This window comes from Manis pentadactyla, chromosome 4 (assembly GCF_030020395.1).
Source record: "Manis pentadactyla isolate mManPen7 chromosome 4, mManPen7.hap1, whole genome shotgun sequence".
Lineage (NCBI taxonomy): Eukaryota > Metazoa > Chordata > Mammalia > Pholidota > Manidae > Manis > Manis pentadactyla.
This window is the reverse complement of record NC_080022.1, coordinates 89175473-89193524: the sequence shown is the minus strand read 5'-3', so window position 1 is coordinate 89193524 and position 18052 is coordinate 89175473. Positions and strand designations below refer to the sequence as shown.

Sequence of the window (18052 nt, the reverse complement as noted above, 5' to 3'; positions counted from 1 at the left end):
AAAGCAGTACTTTTAAAAACTGAAATAACTTATTAAGTATAAATAGATTTAATCTTGAATCTTTTAACCTTTTATAAATATTCTGTGCTCATTTGATCTTAAGTAGGCTGTAACAAATTATAAATTTCTGAATAAATACTACATTTTATTTTTCCATTTGTTCCAGTATTCCAAATAGAATATAGACACATTTCATGTTCCTCATACTCCTTTTCTGTTTTCTCCTATTTCTATCTCACACTAGATATGACATCCTTTGATACTTAGAAATATTATCCTCCATATTTTTATTTTTAAACACGTAGCTTAATGAAAAAAAAAACCCATGGAAATTACTGTAAAATTCTTGTAAAGGAGCATTATGTAGCAATTTTTACAAGTCAGAATTAACATGAATATTTAACAACTATTTCCAAATACATAATTTCTATGTTTGAATTAATATTCAATAATTAAGTTTGATTTAATACTCAAAATTTTAGTGTCCTCACAATCCTAATACTATTCTGCTCTTAGGAAACGCGCTTTGTCACTCCTATGTTTTTATACTCTGTGCAAGACAGTATAATATGTCCTGTAATACAAAATAACATTTAAATAACAGTACTTCCTTATTTCTTAACCTTTTTTCTAAGTAAAAGTTAAGAAGATGATTCCCACTTTGTTAATAGTGTTACCTGCAACTAACAAGATTGCCTGATATTTTTTCCTTTGCAATGTAGTATGCACCTGAGGATATAATGGAATATGACTATGAGTATGGGGAAGCAGAATATAAAGAGGCTGAAAGTGTAACAGACAGACCCACTGTAACTGAGGAGACAGTAGCACAAACTGAGGTAAAAACAAAGTAGCACCTTTGTGTATGGTGTCCTGCTGTCTGTCGTCCTTTGTCCATTGTTCCTCAAACTTACCAGAAGCCTTTTATTCATCTGATTTCTAAGAACCAGTAACTGTGACTTTTATTTGACAGTGGCTGTCCTGAAGGAACGATGCCCATTTTGCTTTGCTTAGCCTTCCTTTCATCCATGCTCTTTATTTCTCTTTTCACTTTATGTTTTCCATTCCATCTTTCACCACATCTTACAGAAAAAGAAATCCAATTTCAAAAAGAAGATGAAGACACTGGCTACTAACTCAAAGGAAAAGTCCAAAAAGTTTACAGCCCCTAAATCTGAAAAATTTGCATCCAAGAAGAAGAAACGTTATCAAGCAGCGGCAAAAGCCAAACTAGGGGTAAAGGTAGCAAAAAAAAGCAATCAAGATCTCTCCTAGATAAGCTGGAAGATCTCTGATGATGAGACATTGTCCTAACCCACTAGATCAATATTCATTTGGCTAATACAGTAACCCAATTAGAACATGATTTCCATAGATGTGGCATTATCTAATATTTTTATTAATTGCTTTTCTTTTGAATTTATCATTAGGCAAATATTGTTGAAGATTTTCAAGAATACAGCTATGGAACAGTGGAAAGTTACCAGACAGAAGCTCCTAGGCGTGCATCTGGACCAAATGAGGTAATGCTCATAGACACAGTCCAGCTTTTCATAATGTGTAATATTTATTGATATACTTCACTCTGGAAGAATGTATAACCTCTGAAAAGTCTGATGATTCATTCTTTTACTGAGCTAGGAAAACAATAACATTGGTTCATTATTACTAAAAACAGTTCATTTAAAACCAATGTCAATTCAGGTTTTGCATGACTTTGCTTCATGCAAACGTTAAATTGATTAAAGTGAATTGGCTGCTGTCAGTTTCTTGATTGCTCCTAGGATTGAGCAAGCTTCTCATCATGTTGTGATAAAGGGTATTTACAACATGATCCTTCTGTGAGGAGAAGAATCCTCTAATGTGAAAATTGTATCATCAAATGATACAATTACAATTTATTCCATCTGTCCAATAATCATGCATTTTTATGACAGCAAACATTTCATGAAAAAGTAGTCTTAGTGAATTTATGCTTAAAATAGTAATTCCCTTCTTTTTATGAAACTGTTTAAGTACATATAGTACAATGCAAACAGTATTCCTGAATTTTATATTATGTGTACATTTTGATCATGAAACATTTGTATAAAATTCAGTTTGACTTTGTTAAATGCCTGGCATACCTGGTATGAAGAATACCTAAGTAATTTACTTATTAGAATCATATTCAAACACATTTTTAGGAATAATAATATTTTAGGGTGAGAACAGATTTTAAGTTTCATCTAGTCCAAATTAACTATTTTTCAACAATGGCTATCTTTGTTTAAGATGTTTGTTTATCCACCCAAATTCATCCAGCTTTTAGTTCAGAGTTATGAACATAGTAATATTGTGATCCTAAATTATATGCATCTTTTATAGATAATATATCCTCCTTACCTAATATTATGGTTATTGGACATTGCATTTTAGTTAACATTTGCTAAATTAATCATTTAACTACATGGTTCACTCACATGATTTTGTGTAATACTAGTTATTTATTCAATATTACTCAATTATCTAAATTCACTATATCATAGGAAACAAGTTATTTGACATTCAAAAATCAGCAAGATAAATTTTATTTGAACCTCATCAAATCATAAAATGGTGAAAAATTACATAATAAATATGTCACATTTATGTATTAATAAGGAATTACTTATGAGAAAAAGAAAATTATATTAGGCTTATTTTTTCTATGTCTCTGAGGGAGTATTATTGATATAATTTTTACTTTTAAGTGAATATTTTTATTCTCTACTCTTTATGACATTGTACAGTGATGTATTCTATTTCACTGTTTTTAATTTTGAGAACTACAATTTATATTTTATTTTCTTTAAAGAACTCTTTGGTGATATAATATTTCCCTATGTACTGGGTACTAAGTATAAATATTGAGATGATACATCTCAATATTGGCATTAATATTTTATTTTTGTGACTGAGAATCAAACTTACATGCTGTTTCTGGCAACAATTGAATTTCAAAATGATGTCCTGTAAGATTTAAAAATTAAGCAAAGCTTTCACTACATGCATACTTTATTATTAAAATATTAAGCTATAATTATCAAATTGACTAACAAGTTTTTTTTCAATGGACCAAGCAAATACACATGTGTATCCATGTGCATATTTGCAGTTTATTGGGAAAAGTGTTTTGAAAGCAATATTTCCTTGTACATACTAATGTACAAAAATATTTCTTTCAATACTATTGGAAGACTGTCTTTCTCAGCCTTCAGTCTTAGTGCAGCAGCATTTCAAATCGCTTCCTGTCACATTCATCAAACTGTTATTGACAATAGCTTACCTTGCTTTGCTAACAGTAAACTTCATGTTCTCCAATTCCTTGCAACTTAAATTAATAGCCAAATCCAGTTGAAGAAGTATTTACTGAAGAATATCTAACTGGAGAGGATTATGATTCCCAGAGGAAAAATTCCGAGGATACACTATATGAAAACAAAGGAATAGACGGCAGGGACTCTGATCTTCTAGTAGATGGTGATTTAGGCGAATATGATTTTTATGACTATAAAGAATATGAAGATAAACCAACAAGCCCCACTAATGAAGAATTTGGTCCAGGTGTTCCAGCAGAAACAGATATCACAGAAACAAGCGTAAGTCAGCATTATGCCCTGTGTCATTGCATGTCTTCTTTTTACAGTATTTTCACATCCATCTTGATGTTTTTTCAGGTTTAAAATACAGGTTGCATTCTTATAGAACTTAAGATTACTTATCACTTCTAGGACACCTTGAAAGATTCTTCCTCGTGGGAATCCAGCAGTTGTATTTCAACCATACTACTGGAGTCTTCGTTTGAAAGTATAATCATAAATAGAAATGTCTCCAAATTATCTTCTCATTGAAAAGATTAAAATATAGTTATTATTATTCTGGGTAGAAGTCTAATTTCTGGTTTCCAGACTATTGTGTTCCATTTACTTTGAAAAATTTCCAGTAATGTTCCATATTTACCATTATTATTCTTATTAATTATTATTCTTATTTTACTTTCTGAATCCCTTCACCCATTCCTCCAGCCCTCCACCTTTTGCTTCTATTTTATTAAATATAATTTGGTGACACTTTTTGCTTAATGTCTTGAAATAATAATTAAGGTCTCTATATCTGTATTTTTCTATAATATGTCCTTAAGAAGAAATTGTTCAATCTCATGCAAGATTCAGTATTAATATTTATCAAACTTTGCTTTTAATTTTTCACTATTTAAAGCTTTAATATTTTTCTATTTTTTAAGACATTTTAATATGTTGTTTTAAATGAACTCAGGTGATTTAATTCCTCGTTAAAAAAAATACTTAAATAGTCTTATTTACTTAAAGACAGTCTACTTGAATTTTTCACTCAACAGATAAATGGCCATGGGGCATATGGAGAAAAAGGACAGAAAGGAGAACCAGCTGTAGTTGAACCTGTAAGTACCAGTGTAAATACATTGTAAAGGTTGGTACAGCTATTTAATTTATATTATAAATCATCCTCTCCTTAAATTATTATGTATGTTCATGTTTTACCAGTGAAAACTCTGGTGTCCAAATATTTATAATTTTCCATAAACAAGTGAATTAGTAAGGCCACTTCCAGCATGAAATATTGCAATAAACCAAAAAATAGAGAAAGAAGGAATTTTTGAATTTGAAAGTAACTAAAATGTATCTTGTCTAAATCTTATTGTACAGCTAAGGAAGCTGAGTCTAAAACTATAAGTAACTTTCCTAAGGTTTATATGTTTGGTAGTTCAGATTCACTCCAAAGTGATTTTTAAAATTTATATTAGTACTATTACTACTCAAGATATTGGTAAGAAGAAAATCTTACTGAAAAGACATTTTACTGTTGTTCTTCCCAATCAGAACATTACATTAAGAATTGTTATATTAGAGATAAAGGTAGTATGTTGAACTAGATGCCTTGAAATAATTTTATATCATGAAATAATTTCAGATATTGCAAGGACATAAAAATTTTTTTTTAATTTAGTGGGAAGATAAAGATTAAAAAGATACATCTGTAAAGCCATTGTTGGCTATCTACTCCATTACTCCAAAATCTGAGAAAGCATGCCACATGCTCACCAAAGGCTTTAAAAATTTTTTTTTAGAATGAATTTGCCCCTGCTATGAAAATTTACCAAAACTTTTTAAATGACAAAACGATTTTCAGCAGTGGAATCATAAACTTTTTAGAACTGAATTCTTATTCTGAAATATTCTCTTATTCTCTTGTCTGTTTTAGAGGTTATATTTACCCCCAATTCTTTTGTAAGGACTTTTTTGCCTTCCTGAGAACATTTAACATATTCTTTTTGTACTTATCTGAATATTTATTTCCTTTCTAATTAGTTCAAAGATGCTCTGAGGACAGGGACTGTCTTCAGTCATTTTTATTTCCTCCCTCTCCCATACAAACATTTTTAAAATTGGTTGCATATGGTAAGAATAGAGAATTCACTTTTTAAAATGCAAGGATGTTATGCTCTCCTAGATCCACTTAGATGAAGGTTAGGTGTTACATTTCCCTAGTAATGATTCTCTGTCTTTTTTATATTACAGGGTATGCTTGTTGAAGGGCCACCAGGGCCAGCAGGACCTGCGGTATGTAAATGTCTTGACTATTTTTACTTTTGTCTTGTTTTTTAAAAATATGAGATATAAGATTTCTTTTAGACTAATTTGAGTGTTGAATTACAGATGCAAACATTTGTCACAGGACCTGGTAGTCTTGAATTGCTTTCTGATTTGGCTATCCAAATGACATTCTTTTGATTACAATGGAATTAAATTTTATTTTAAATATTTTTGTTGCTTAAATATCTCGGCATCTTCTACCCTCATTTTCAACTTTCTACCTGAAAGTTATAATAGTAAAAAAAATCCTTATTTTGAATAAAGAGATATAAATATATCTCAATGAATGGAGGTGAGAGTTCTAAGCAGACCTGCTGCCTTATCTATACTTGCTGAATGGAATGATTAGGAGCTTCCATGTGGTTTCCTAATAAGGTTGATGCCATGCAGTGTGTCTTTAATCTCAGGCAGTTTTACTGATCTGACTTTGTAATGAAATCTTGTCTTTTGTGAAATTTATTAAATTCTTGTCATCTGAAGAAACTGTTATACTTATGACTTTAAATATTTTACCAATAAAAGAAAATATAAAAATGTCTCCAAGCTAAGTGATTCTACATTTCAACTTTGCTGTCGCATTCTTGAAGTCTAATTGAATGAGGGTACCATTCCTTCAGTAACAACTGGGAACCAGTTTCTACCTCATGGACTTCATTGGCGTGTTCTCCGTTTCTGTTTCCCTTGGGATGTCTGCCTCCACCCTGCGAGCAGCTTCATGGAGAGAGAGTTGAGCTAGCTACAGAGTGGTCCATACAGGCTGTCTTGTCAGATAAACAGGGCAATTGTTTGGGAAGCAAGCTTATATTTATGAACTATAAACGAGCTGTTCTTTGATTTAGGTTGGATGAATTTGCCAGAATATTAATGAGATCAGGAATCTGACTCAGATCATGTTTTATTTCTCTGTAGGGTCTTATGGGTCCTCCAGGTCTACAAGGCCCCACTGGACCCCCTGGTGATCCTGGAGAGAGGGTAAGTGAAGGGAATCCTCATAACATGTAACATAGATTAAAATAATTAATACATCTTCTACAAATTTAAGGTGCTATCTTTCTCACTGTGGCAGAAGTCCATGAAGTCAATGTTGTGCAACATTTTGGTAAATTTTCCAAGCTATAATTTTTAAAGTGAGGGTAAACAATGTGCATTTATCAGTATAGGGAATATAATCAACTATGTTGTTAAAAGAAAGAACAAAAAGAATATGCAATTATCTATTACAATTAGTAAGAAAGCTTTTGTTTGCAATCAATTCCCCTGTTGACATGAACCTGTTACATGAGATTTAGTTCTTCAATTTAAATTCAGACATTTTCCAGGAACTCTCATGGGTATTTAGTTGGATGCTGATAGATTGAATTAATAAGCCTGAAGTCAAATTTGAAGATTATATCCTGGGTCAGATAGTGAAATAGACCCTTTCCAAACTTTTTGTAAAAATATCTTTCCCTTTTTTCTCCATCCTTAAGTAGCCAAGAACTTTGTGGATTATTAAAATCATGTAAAACCAGTGTAATGAAATACAACCTCTCTAGGTATGTTTGCTAAAAGGAGATTAGCCAAGGAGGAGAGGACAGATGCAAATTAGTCAATGTAAACTAAAGTTCTTAAAAGTTATTCTATCTCTAATAAATTTGATAATTTTATTTTTATTTATTTATTTATTTATTCATTCATTTATTTTGGCAATTTAATTTGCTTTCATAGGGTCCCCCAGGGCGTCCTGGATTACCAGGTGCTGATGGTCTACCTGGTCCTCCTGGTACCATGTTAATGTTACCGGTATGTTTTTTCTTTCATTGTTATAAAGACTGTTACAACATTTATAACAATATTATAAAGAATGACTTGATATTTTGGAATTTTTATGAAGGAATGAATAGAATGGGTAGCAGTATGTGCAGGTAAAAACTTCATGATGGTTTATTCCAGAGTATTTGGAGATTATAGGATCTAAAATTGTAAAAGGAGTCCAGAGCCTCTTCTGGAAATGGCAAAACACGGTCTTGAGAACTTCCATAATAGGCAGGGGAATTAAAAAAAGAAAAGAATCTAGATGTCATGGTTCGTGGTGGAGTTAACCATGAACTTTTGTAAAATCCCACCATTTTAAGTGTTTTTTATCTAGTACTTAAAGTATGTATTTGACAAAGGCAAATTTTGAGCTTGTGTTTTTTCTTAGTTTCGTTATGGTGGCGATGGTTCCAAAGGACCAACCGTCTCTGCTCAGGAGGCTCAGGCCCAGGCAATTCTTCAGCAGGCTCGGGTAAGAAAGGATAAACATGTGTTCCCATAACCTAATTTTGTGTCACATTATGTGTGTGAACACATCCATGCGTGTGTGTGTGTGTATGTCTGGATTGTGCTACTATTATGAACAAAATATTTCTGAATAGTGTACTAAGTTTAGATGGGGAAAAATACTAAAATTATATCCACTTTTCCAGTAGGAATATTTTCTTTAATTGAATATTAAAGTTAAGTGACTGACACTTGCGGTATTGTCTTGTGTAATCCTGGCAATAACACATAAACCATAACATAAAATTGCTAAATTTTTTTCACAGACTGATGGATTTATTCCTAGCACTCACCATGCTTGAGTTAAAATGAAAAAAAAAGCTTTAGGATATTATGGAGAAAACTATGGAGATGCTTTTTTCCTGCTAAAGCATAAATCAGTAATTCAATTTATGAATAAAGAGAATAAGACAAAAATAAACTTTTTTTTCCTCCTAATCTTCTAGATTATTCAGGTATCCCAAATAATCCAAAAAATAAACTTCTTAGGAATTTTTGTATAGGAAAGAAGCCTTTAAATATGTATTCTAAGTGCTAACTATTATAATCTATACTATTTTTACAAAATCCATTTAGCTTATAACCCTTTGTCAGCTAAAAGCTTTCTAAGTATACCTGTATACTTATAACACATATAATTATCTATTTTTAAAATTAGATTTATTATGATTTACATATATGATGAAATCAAAAGAATCGACCCAGAATTTAAAGTCGTATAATACACTTATTCACAATATAGGGGGTTTTAATAAGGAAAAAGGAAATAAAAGGCTTGCATTTAATATGAATATGGAAACCCATTTTCTGAGTGCTATAAGTCATTTCTGTGGTAATGTATTTATCATAATACATTTATGGGTGTGTAAACTATCTGAAAACATAAGTGAAGGTTAAAATTTACTCTCAGTTTGTATTTACTAAGTCTATTGATCTGAATAGATGCTATTATTTGGTTATATCATGTATAAAGACAATGAAAAATTTTAATATTTGTTTATTAGACCTTGGCATAATCTAAAACATTTAAAATAATTTACTAATAATTACTATAGTTATATATTATTTGGAAAAATTTAAGGTAATTATTTGAGCTTAAATATTTTATGAAGCCATTGAATTCCTCACTTTATTAGTCCTTTTACCCTACTTGGAAATAGGTAGCAAGCATTATAATTCCAATTTTTCAGATATTTAATCTCAAGGATTAAGAAGTATATTGTCAAAAATCTCATGGTGAGTCAGTAGTGGAACTTTGGAGATCCTACTGTTTTCATGTCTTGTACTTTTCTAATATGATTTTGCATATTTACTTCTATTACAGTATTATTTTGATACCTGTTTTTATAATCTTTTTAGTATTCATGTTTTGGGATCACTAATAAAAAATAGCACGCTATACTAATTTAACATCTGTCAAATATTTATCCTTTGTACTCTACTTCTTCCAGCTCTTCAAGTATGCTAATTTCACATTTCTAATATTCAATATCAATAGTGCATGCATTCAGTATATTATGTCTATGATTATACAAATTAAATGTATTTTTCTATATAACATTAATGATATTTGTTAAAATGAATGTATTATCATAACACTTTCTGATCAATTTTTGCTATCCAGCTTTAATCATCATAGTTTTTTTCTAAAATATTGCCAGAAAATGTTATTGATTGTACACCTCTAGAAATATTTTCAATGAGAATTGCATCTACATGTTTAAGAGAAGTCTACACATTATTCTGAAGTACACTTCAGAGAAAAAAGTCAGATGTTAGATTTCTTATTCTAAAATATATGTTAACTTTGATCATTGAATAAATCATAATAATATATGGTAAAAGACTATATATAAGTTATGATGGTTTAAAAATGTCTGTTGCTTATTTAGATTATTTATCACTCTAGAGACTTGCAATTCTTCAGGAATCAGGCAGTATTTCTAGAATGTAGGTGGTAAACCTGTGCTGATCGTCTGTTATTGAAGGGTAGTTTGTGCGATGAATGCTGTAGTTTAATATGCTCATCCTGGAGAACGTTCTTGAGTTTGATTTTTTTTTTCTAGATTGCTCTGAGAGGTCCACCTGGCCCAATGGGTCTAACTGGAAGACCGGGTCCTGTGGTAGGTTACTAAATAAAATCATGTATGTTAAAATTCCAATATTAGTAGTCCCTTGTGCAACTTTGGCCAGGCATTGTTCATATTTCTGACTGAGGAAAATAGGGTATGTATACTACATACATTTGGTTTTATTTCCACTTAAAAAATCTATTTAATTCAATCCTCAGTAAATTTTGATGAAAAGGTTTCAATGAAAAGTTTTCAAATCAAATAAATACAATGAAAGTATAATTAAAAGTCACATATCCAATTATTCAATTCTCGAACAATGTAATTTGTTTGCATAGTATTTAGAGTTGCTAAAATTCAGATGTTGCATTAAATTCCTGAGACAATTTTATGTTGAATTTTCATTAAAAAAAAAAACTATCTGAGGTCATTGAACATTTTCACTAATCTTAGAAGCAGAAGCAGAATACTTGGTTTAAACTTCAGGTTGCCTCCAGCATTCCACAAAGTGCTTCAGATATTAGAAAAACTAGTTTATCTTTTAGAGACTCTTGGACAATAATGGTGTTTTATTTTTTCATACAAGCTTGCTTGTAAGCTGATACATTCCTAATAGTTTTTTCTAAATATCTTCAAATATTTTGAAACTTACCAGAGGTTAAGCAATGTAACAATCACACACACAAAGAACCCCGACACAGATTCCTTTTAAACCATATTTTTTTCATAAGAAGAAAGAATGCTGTAGGATTACAACCTGGGTTCTTATTCATTTTAAAATTAATGGGATGAATATTTTCTATTGTGTTTTTCAATAGAAAACCTAGTTTACTATGCTTTCACATGATAAATATATGCTTTCAATATGTTTTACTGAATTATATGGTATTTATAGGAATTATTACTATGAATATTAAAATTTTATCTTTGATTTACCAAGAGATACTTGTAGCAAAACTATTCAAATTTGAGTCAAGTAAATACTTTTCTAATTATTTAATCTGTTTTACTGATTATATTAGGATGAGAGTGTTATTCATGTATTTTATCCAAGAGTTTATGTAGTTTTACATAAATTTATACTTTTCTTGACTTAATCTTGACCTTTCATAACATTCTCTATATTTTAAAGGGCTATACACTTAAACATACAACCTCATGTGGAATACATGTTCTGGCAATATGTTCCACAGAATTTAAACAATAAACATTCATAAATGCATTATCAAGCATTTATCATGTTTTTTTATTGTTCAACGTTTCAAAATATAGTAAGGAACATGGAAGATTCTATGTCATTTAACAAAGGGAGAAACAGAGTTAATATTTAATTGCTTGTTAGGGACAACTCAAATTTACATGGTGGGAGAAAGTCAGCAGCAGGATAGTGTTTTACAGATTTGGGGGCAGAAGAATTACCTGTATATTTTTTTAAAAATTGAAGTTCTCAGGCCCTGAATTTGGGACTCTGATGATAGTTCAGAGCTGAAACTGGCAAACTATATTTTAGATGAGGGCACCAGGCTGATTTCTTACGGTGAAGCATGTTTGGAAACAGTCATATTACTTAATTTTAAGCTATCAGTTTAATAACTGTAAAACTATATTTTCCAAATTAATTTTCCTGGTTATCATCCTGACTAACACAAGCCTAGTGGATCTGTAGTGGTTAGGGCATTGAAGAGCACAATCAATGAAAGTATATCAGCAGGTCCTGTTTACACCAAACCGTCATTAAGGGTCAGTTATTCTCAAGAATACTGGCAAAGAGAAAACATTGACAGTCATGTGCACATTCTAAGTGTCATATCCAGATTAATTAATTTTATTCCTTAAATCTGTTGTGGGAAGTTTTAGCTTCTTTATACATGAAAAGAATATATGTGAGAGAAAAAAATCATAGTTTATTTTTTAACATTTTCTTTTTATCCCATCCTTTGCTCTAAAACATCAAATTATTACAGGCTTTCAAGTATCTGTTAATTTTAGAGTCTATAAGTATTTTATACATGAAAATTAAAAAAGAAACAAAGTCTACATCAGTATTCTGACATAAACATGTACATTCCTCAAACAAAAAATTCCTTTATTCAATTGTTTTTTCCAATTGCTTTTATAGACAAATGGAGGTCTATATTATAAAATTTGCAGGAAATGTAAAAATGTGTTTTTATTCTTATTCTGTTACTTTAATTATTCATGACACATTTTAGAATAGTGTTTGGGCGAAGTGATTATAATCTGTTGAGTAGGTATCTTTTATCTCCAGAGGAGATACATATAGTGCAGTAAATTAATTAAAAACAAATTGTCCTATAATTGCTTTCAATTCAATGATTAATAATTTGATTTAATGTAGAGCCCATTTTTCTCTTGAAGAAATTTAGTTGCAATATTCTTAATTAGAAGATTGAAAGTCATCATTTCTGTAATTTTCAAGACTAGAATATTCATGTTGCTTGACTTGCCATATTTCTTGGGAGTCATATTAATGGTTATTGTATTTTGCAGCCACCAGGAGGCTCTAGATACCTAACACTTTCAGACTTAGTATAATTTTAATCATTTTGTGTTTTGATTCAGCACACCGTTTAATTTCATATATACTGACTTAAATAAATCAGAAACTTTTTAAACATACCAAGTATATTTCTTTGGCATGAAGTAGCTATTACCAGCATGTTCAATTTTAATGTTCTAAGACCTTTTAGGGGGCCGAAAAGCTTGTATTTATTTTTAAAATTCACAAAACGTCTATAAAGTGGTTTTATATTTTTTCTAGTTAATGTGGCAGGTTTCTGTTGCACTTTTTGATTATGTAAATGTTTGTAAGAGGCCTTTGTCATAAGGACTTACTCTCATGAGAAATAAACAGACCAATATGAGAAAAATGTTCTGACTTCCTTTTAGGACAATTATAATGATAGTAATAACATCTGTTCTTGACATTCTATTGCTATAGAATTCAGTGTCTGAGACATTTCTGAGTACAAAGCAATAACATTTTGCTGAGTCATTCATGTATAGATTCAGTATATACCTGATTCAGTAGAAGTGTGTTGCCTCTAACACTACAGCACAGCGGAATGATTAAAAATTCCTTGTGTATCATCAGAAGTGCTCTGATGATTCACACATTATAGAAAATTTCAGTATGATTTCATGAAATTGGCTTCTGTGTAGGTATGCATAAAATACAAACTCTCAAATATACCTCACACACTGGAATGCAGTCAAAGTCTGAAAAGATGTATAGTTTGTTAAGGGACTTGATGAATTTACTGTATTAAAATCATACTAATTTGATTAAACAGATTTTGAAATATATTTAACTATTCCTGTAAAAATGGTAGATAAAAATGGCTAGGAAATTACTAAATGTATGATTATATACTCACTTTTTTTCTACAGGGGGGGCCTGGTTCATCTGGAGCCAAAGGTGAGAGTGGTGACCCAGGTCCTCAGGTAAAAAACTGATTTCACTTATTTTATTTTTTACTTTATTTTATCTAGTAGGGTACTTCAAGTATCTGCCATCTGTTTTACAGATAAAAAAATTACGTAAATTGCCTTTAAGCTCATATTACCTCCTTTAATTGAAAAACCCCTCCTTATAGCCAGTTGACAGCCAATAACTTGATTAATTTAAACAATATTAAAAGATAATAAGCTAGAACATGAGAAGACTTGATAGTAATGGCCTTTCAGAATATTAAATTGGCTTGAAGTTGTACGGACTAGAGCAGAACTGTTACAGTTGTATTTCTAATGGCCTTGTCTCAAACCCTTTAAGTTTTCTGTGGAGAGGAAAAATGATATATTCTCTCAGAAAAGATATTTAACATACTTAAAATAAGCTGACTTCAAACCTTTTCTAGAGCTGAGGAAATTAGAGAAATTGAGAGCATGTCAGTTAAAATTTTTAAAAAGATCTTTGGTTATATTTGCATGGTGCCAAATTAAAAGTATTATTTCCCCCTTAATCACATCAAGTAGAGACATTCAATATAATTGCATTATGATATATACTTATTTTAGAAAACTGAAAAATGAAAGATAATTCTTTAAATATATTCATTTTTAAATGAAAGTGCTTCTTGATATACTCAAATAAAAATTCAGAGGGGGCTGTAGGAGTCTCAAGAGGCCATCCATTAATTTTTTTTCCTTTTTAAATTAATTTTATTTTTAAAATATTTTATAACATAAAATTCAATTTCAGCACCTAAATGTATTCTTGTAACCACCATCGCTATCACCAGCACAGACCCCACTTTCTTGGTGCTGACACTCTATAGTGACATCTCCTCCCCACCCCTAAATAGCTGACAACCCCTGATCTATTCTATCACTGGAGTTTTATCTTTTTCAAGAATCCACTTAAATGAAATCATGTATTATGTAACCTTTTGAGACTTTGTCCTTTGGCTTTTTTCACTTAGCATAATGCCTTTTAGATTTGTCATAGTTGACAAATGCATCAATAGTTCATTCCTTTTTTTGTTGTTGAGTAGTATTCCCTTCTATGGATGCATCACAATTTATTGTGAAATGAGAAAAAATCCAAAGAAAACTGGGAAAGGTATTTGAGTGATTCACAACATGGTGACCTTATTTCTCATGCTTGGTTTATATTGCCATAAAGGGATAGAAAGGATTTGCAGCTTAGCTGAGAACTGCATAAAAATATTGAAATGACATTACATGAAAATCTGGAGAGTTTAATCTTTTGAAAAGTTTATGAACTTTTTGATCAAAGTCACCTCTTTACAAAATAGTTGCATCTGAAAACATGCTGCCATAGTTTTTGTGGATTTTGCAGTTTTCCTTGACTCCTTGAGTCCAAAGAGATTGCACTATCAAATGAAGGATCGTTTTCATCAAAAGCTAAGATTTGTCCTATTATTATTGCCCCTTGCCTTCCAGTTGGGATATAGGGTAGAGTCTCCTCAATACATTTGTTTAAGGTATATTCTCTTAACCTCTAATTATTAGTTAGCCTTAATTTCATATTTCTTTAATCAGCATTTTATAGTGATCATGAAAATTATTTGTAATTTCAAATGTGTGTTACATTTTCTACCACACTCATTATATGCATACCAGTTTAAATTAACTAAAAGTAGGTATAGTTAATTAAATATAAAGACCTGTATAGCATTTACACTGTAACTACATTTGATTTATTAATCAGCTGTGTAATTTTATTTTAAAAAGCACATATCAGTCCCCACATAAGATCACACACATATATATATATGTTATATGTTATATATATATATATATAAAACATTATATTGTACTACTTCCACAGGGAAACATATTGAGACTCCTTAATCTTTATTTTACATGCAATGGTGCCAGGCAGTAATTTACATCAGGAATTGCCAGTTTATCCTCCAACATTTTATAGATTATTGAAAGAAACATATACCAGTCACTGCTAAGACGTATCAGGATAATGGAGAAAAAGACAGATTTATTCTAAAACTGCAACAGTTCACAATTTAATAGGAGATTGAACTATGAAAAAAGGCAATTGTAATCCAGTGTGATAAATGCAATAAAAGAATAAACATCTAGGAGAGGATCTCCGAAACAGTCTCAAAAAAAAAGGGAAAGGTGAAAGCGACAGGAAAGAGAGTAGGAATGAAAGGGATGGTTAAGAGTGTTTTCAGTTAAGGAAAATGTAAAACCCCAAGGTTTTAAGAATTAAATGAGTGAGGACTTGTTTAAAGTTTAAAATAACATTTTGCATTCCTGTTGTTTAAGTGTAATCACATGTCTACAAAAACAATGAAATAATGTAACTCTTGCAAGAAGCCTTTTAGAAAAACTGGTTCTTTTGTCTTCTGTTTTATCTGGACTTTTGCATAAATAATTCTCTTGTGTTAAAGTTAACAAGGTAAAGCTAAGAGGATATAAATTCCTGAAACCATCTCTCTCAGTGTGATGAGTTTATTGTTCAAGATCTATAAAATGAGTCAATTATGTTTTGATATAGGGCCCTCGTGGTGTCCAAGGTCCTCCTGGCCCAACAGGAAAAGCTGGAAAAAGGGTATGGTTGTTTTTCATTGTGTATTTTGAAGGCATCAGAAATCATCATTATCTTGGTTCCTTTCACTCTGTTCTGGTAGGAATCGCTTTAACTTAGTCATGTTCTTGGCACTGTCAGGGTCGTCCAGGTGCTGATGGAGGAAGAGGAATGCCAGGAGAACCCGGGGCAAAGGTCAGGAACTCCTACATTTGTATATTCAGATCTTGTATGTCAGTTCACCCCTGAAAATTTTATGATTTAAAATAAAGTTTCTTATGAAAGAATATTTCACATTGAAATTACAGTATACAATTAGACTGGGCATGTGAATGATGATGATGGTGATGGTGACAATGATTTTACAGGGGGATCGAGGATTTGATGGACTTCCGGGTCTGCCAGGTGACAAAGGTCACAGGGTAAGATACACTGTTCTATTATTTTATTCTTTATACAGGGATAATGCAGGAATACCATGAAATATTTTAGAATTGATACACTTTAGGAAATCAGAAGAAAGTTTAACATTTGTGAATCCATTTATTATATTACTATATCTACCAGACACTTGAAGAAAAATTACTAGAATTACACATGTGATATCACTTAAAGTTCATTAATTGTTTGGACATTAAAATCCTCACTTCATTTAAACATTAGTTGAGGCAGAATCTTTATGCATATGTATGTGGAAAATACAGTATTTGTAGAACAAGTGTGGAGATTCAATCTTGCATCTGATTTTTTTTATAATTGTCCTCATTTCCCTATTACATTTTGTCAGTAGAAATATACTCACAAAAAGGCATCTGTAGGCAGTCTGTCATTACCGTATAACAATACACTGGACACTGCACTGTATTATACCAAGTTAGGTGGTTCTAGTAGATAGAGATAACACAAGCTTTTTGTTTGTGATAATTATGAGCTGGCAATCCAGTGTAAGAGATTATAATTTTCTAAGGCTGTAAACCACCATGCTGACTAGCAATCCAGTAGGCATTATTATTGGGAAATTAAGCAAAGAAGCAGTCTCTTAAAAAAGATTAGCTTTAGATCTTCCCATTTTTCTTCTCTAGGAGTTGAGTGAATGTTGGGCAATCTTCAGGTAAATTGGAGAATGTAAAAACAAAAGACAGAAAAATAAAAGGGAGCCCTACAGATGTCTAGCAAGCTATTTAGTGTGCATCTGCCACATGTCAAGAGAAATGTATTTTTGTTTTTAAAGAATCCAAAATTCCTTTAGTCATCTAGAGTTGTGCTGATTTAATATGAATTCCTTTAGAGGCAGAAAAAATTTAATTATATTAAAATCACCAAATAGTACTCATGTTTAAAACAATCTTCAGCGAAATAATTTTCTAAATGGCTAACTTGTAACAGTGAAATGTCAGAAAGTTATTTTAGTTATATTACTTAAAACTTTTTAACATTTTTCTAATTTAAAAATTATTTTTAAAAAATAAAAACAATTATTTACAATTGATGCCGTATTTCCTAGCATGCTAATATGTGAAGCTGGTTAATGTAAAATTGTGATTAATCTCTGCAGTGTTCTGAGGACAAATAAAGATAAGTTTTCCCTGCCCACTGTTCTGCTATATTTGGTAGTACAGATGTAGGATAGACTTCTAAACATTCCACTTTGTTTCATACTCTAATCATATTTGTATTTGTTCCATAGGGTGAACGAGGTCCCCAAGGTCCTCCTGGTCCTCCTGGAGAAGATGGAATGAGGGTATATGTTTAATTTTGTTTATTTTAAGCAATATTAAAATTAAAGCATGAAAGAGCAAAATCATATTGAAATGATACATTGTCTAATTGCACTTCCTGCCCATTCATTTTGTCAATGACAGGGAGAAGATGGAGAAATAGGACCAAGGGGTCTTCCAGGTGAAGCTGTAAGTAATTTTCCTACTTTCTTTTTAAATAATACCTTGTTTTGAATGTAAAGTAACTGTTGTGACACATGCAAATTCAGTAAT

The 18052-nt window shown here is 31.0% G+C and overlaps 1 protein-coding gene across 2 annotated transcripts in view; it reads left to right on the top strand.

Moving 5' to 3' along the window:
• Positions 1 to 18052, top strand: part of COL11A1 (collagen type XI alpha 1 chain) — a 225566-nt gene that overhangs the window by 63031 nt on the left and 144483 nt on the right. The window contains exons 6-20 of one of the 2 annotated variants that reach the window (XM_036879053.2): positions 1090 to 1242; positions 1431 to 1523; positions 3366 to 3620; positions 4379 to 4441; positions 5580 to 5621; positions 6564 to 6626; positions 7362 to 7436; positions 7837 to 7920; positions 10022 to 10078; positions 13439 to 13492; positions 16032 to 16085; positions 16203 to 16256; positions 16430 to 16483; positions 17749 to 17802; positions 17924 to 17968. In XM_036879053.2, coding sequence (XP_036734948.2) covers positions 1090 to 1242; positions 1431 to 1523; positions 3366 to 3620; positions 4379 to 4441; positions 5580 to 5621; positions 6564 to 6626; positions 7362 to 7436; positions 7837 to 7920; positions 10022 to 10078; positions 13439 to 13492; positions 16032 to 16085; positions 16203 to 16256; positions 16430 to 16483; positions 17749 to 17802; positions 17924 to 17968 — 1200 coding nt within the window. Of the gene's footprint in view, positions 1 to 722; positions 840 to 1089; positions 1243 to 1430; positions 1524 to 3365; positions 3621 to 4378; positions 4442 to 5579; positions 5622 to 6563; positions 6627 to 7361; positions 7437 to 7836; positions 7921 to 10021; positions 10079 to 13438; positions 13493 to 16031; positions 16086 to 16202; positions 16257 to 16429; positions 16484 to 17748; positions 17803 to 17923; positions 17969 to 18052 lie in introns of both variants that reach the window. The other variant, XM_036879052.2, reaches the window with a different exon arrangement.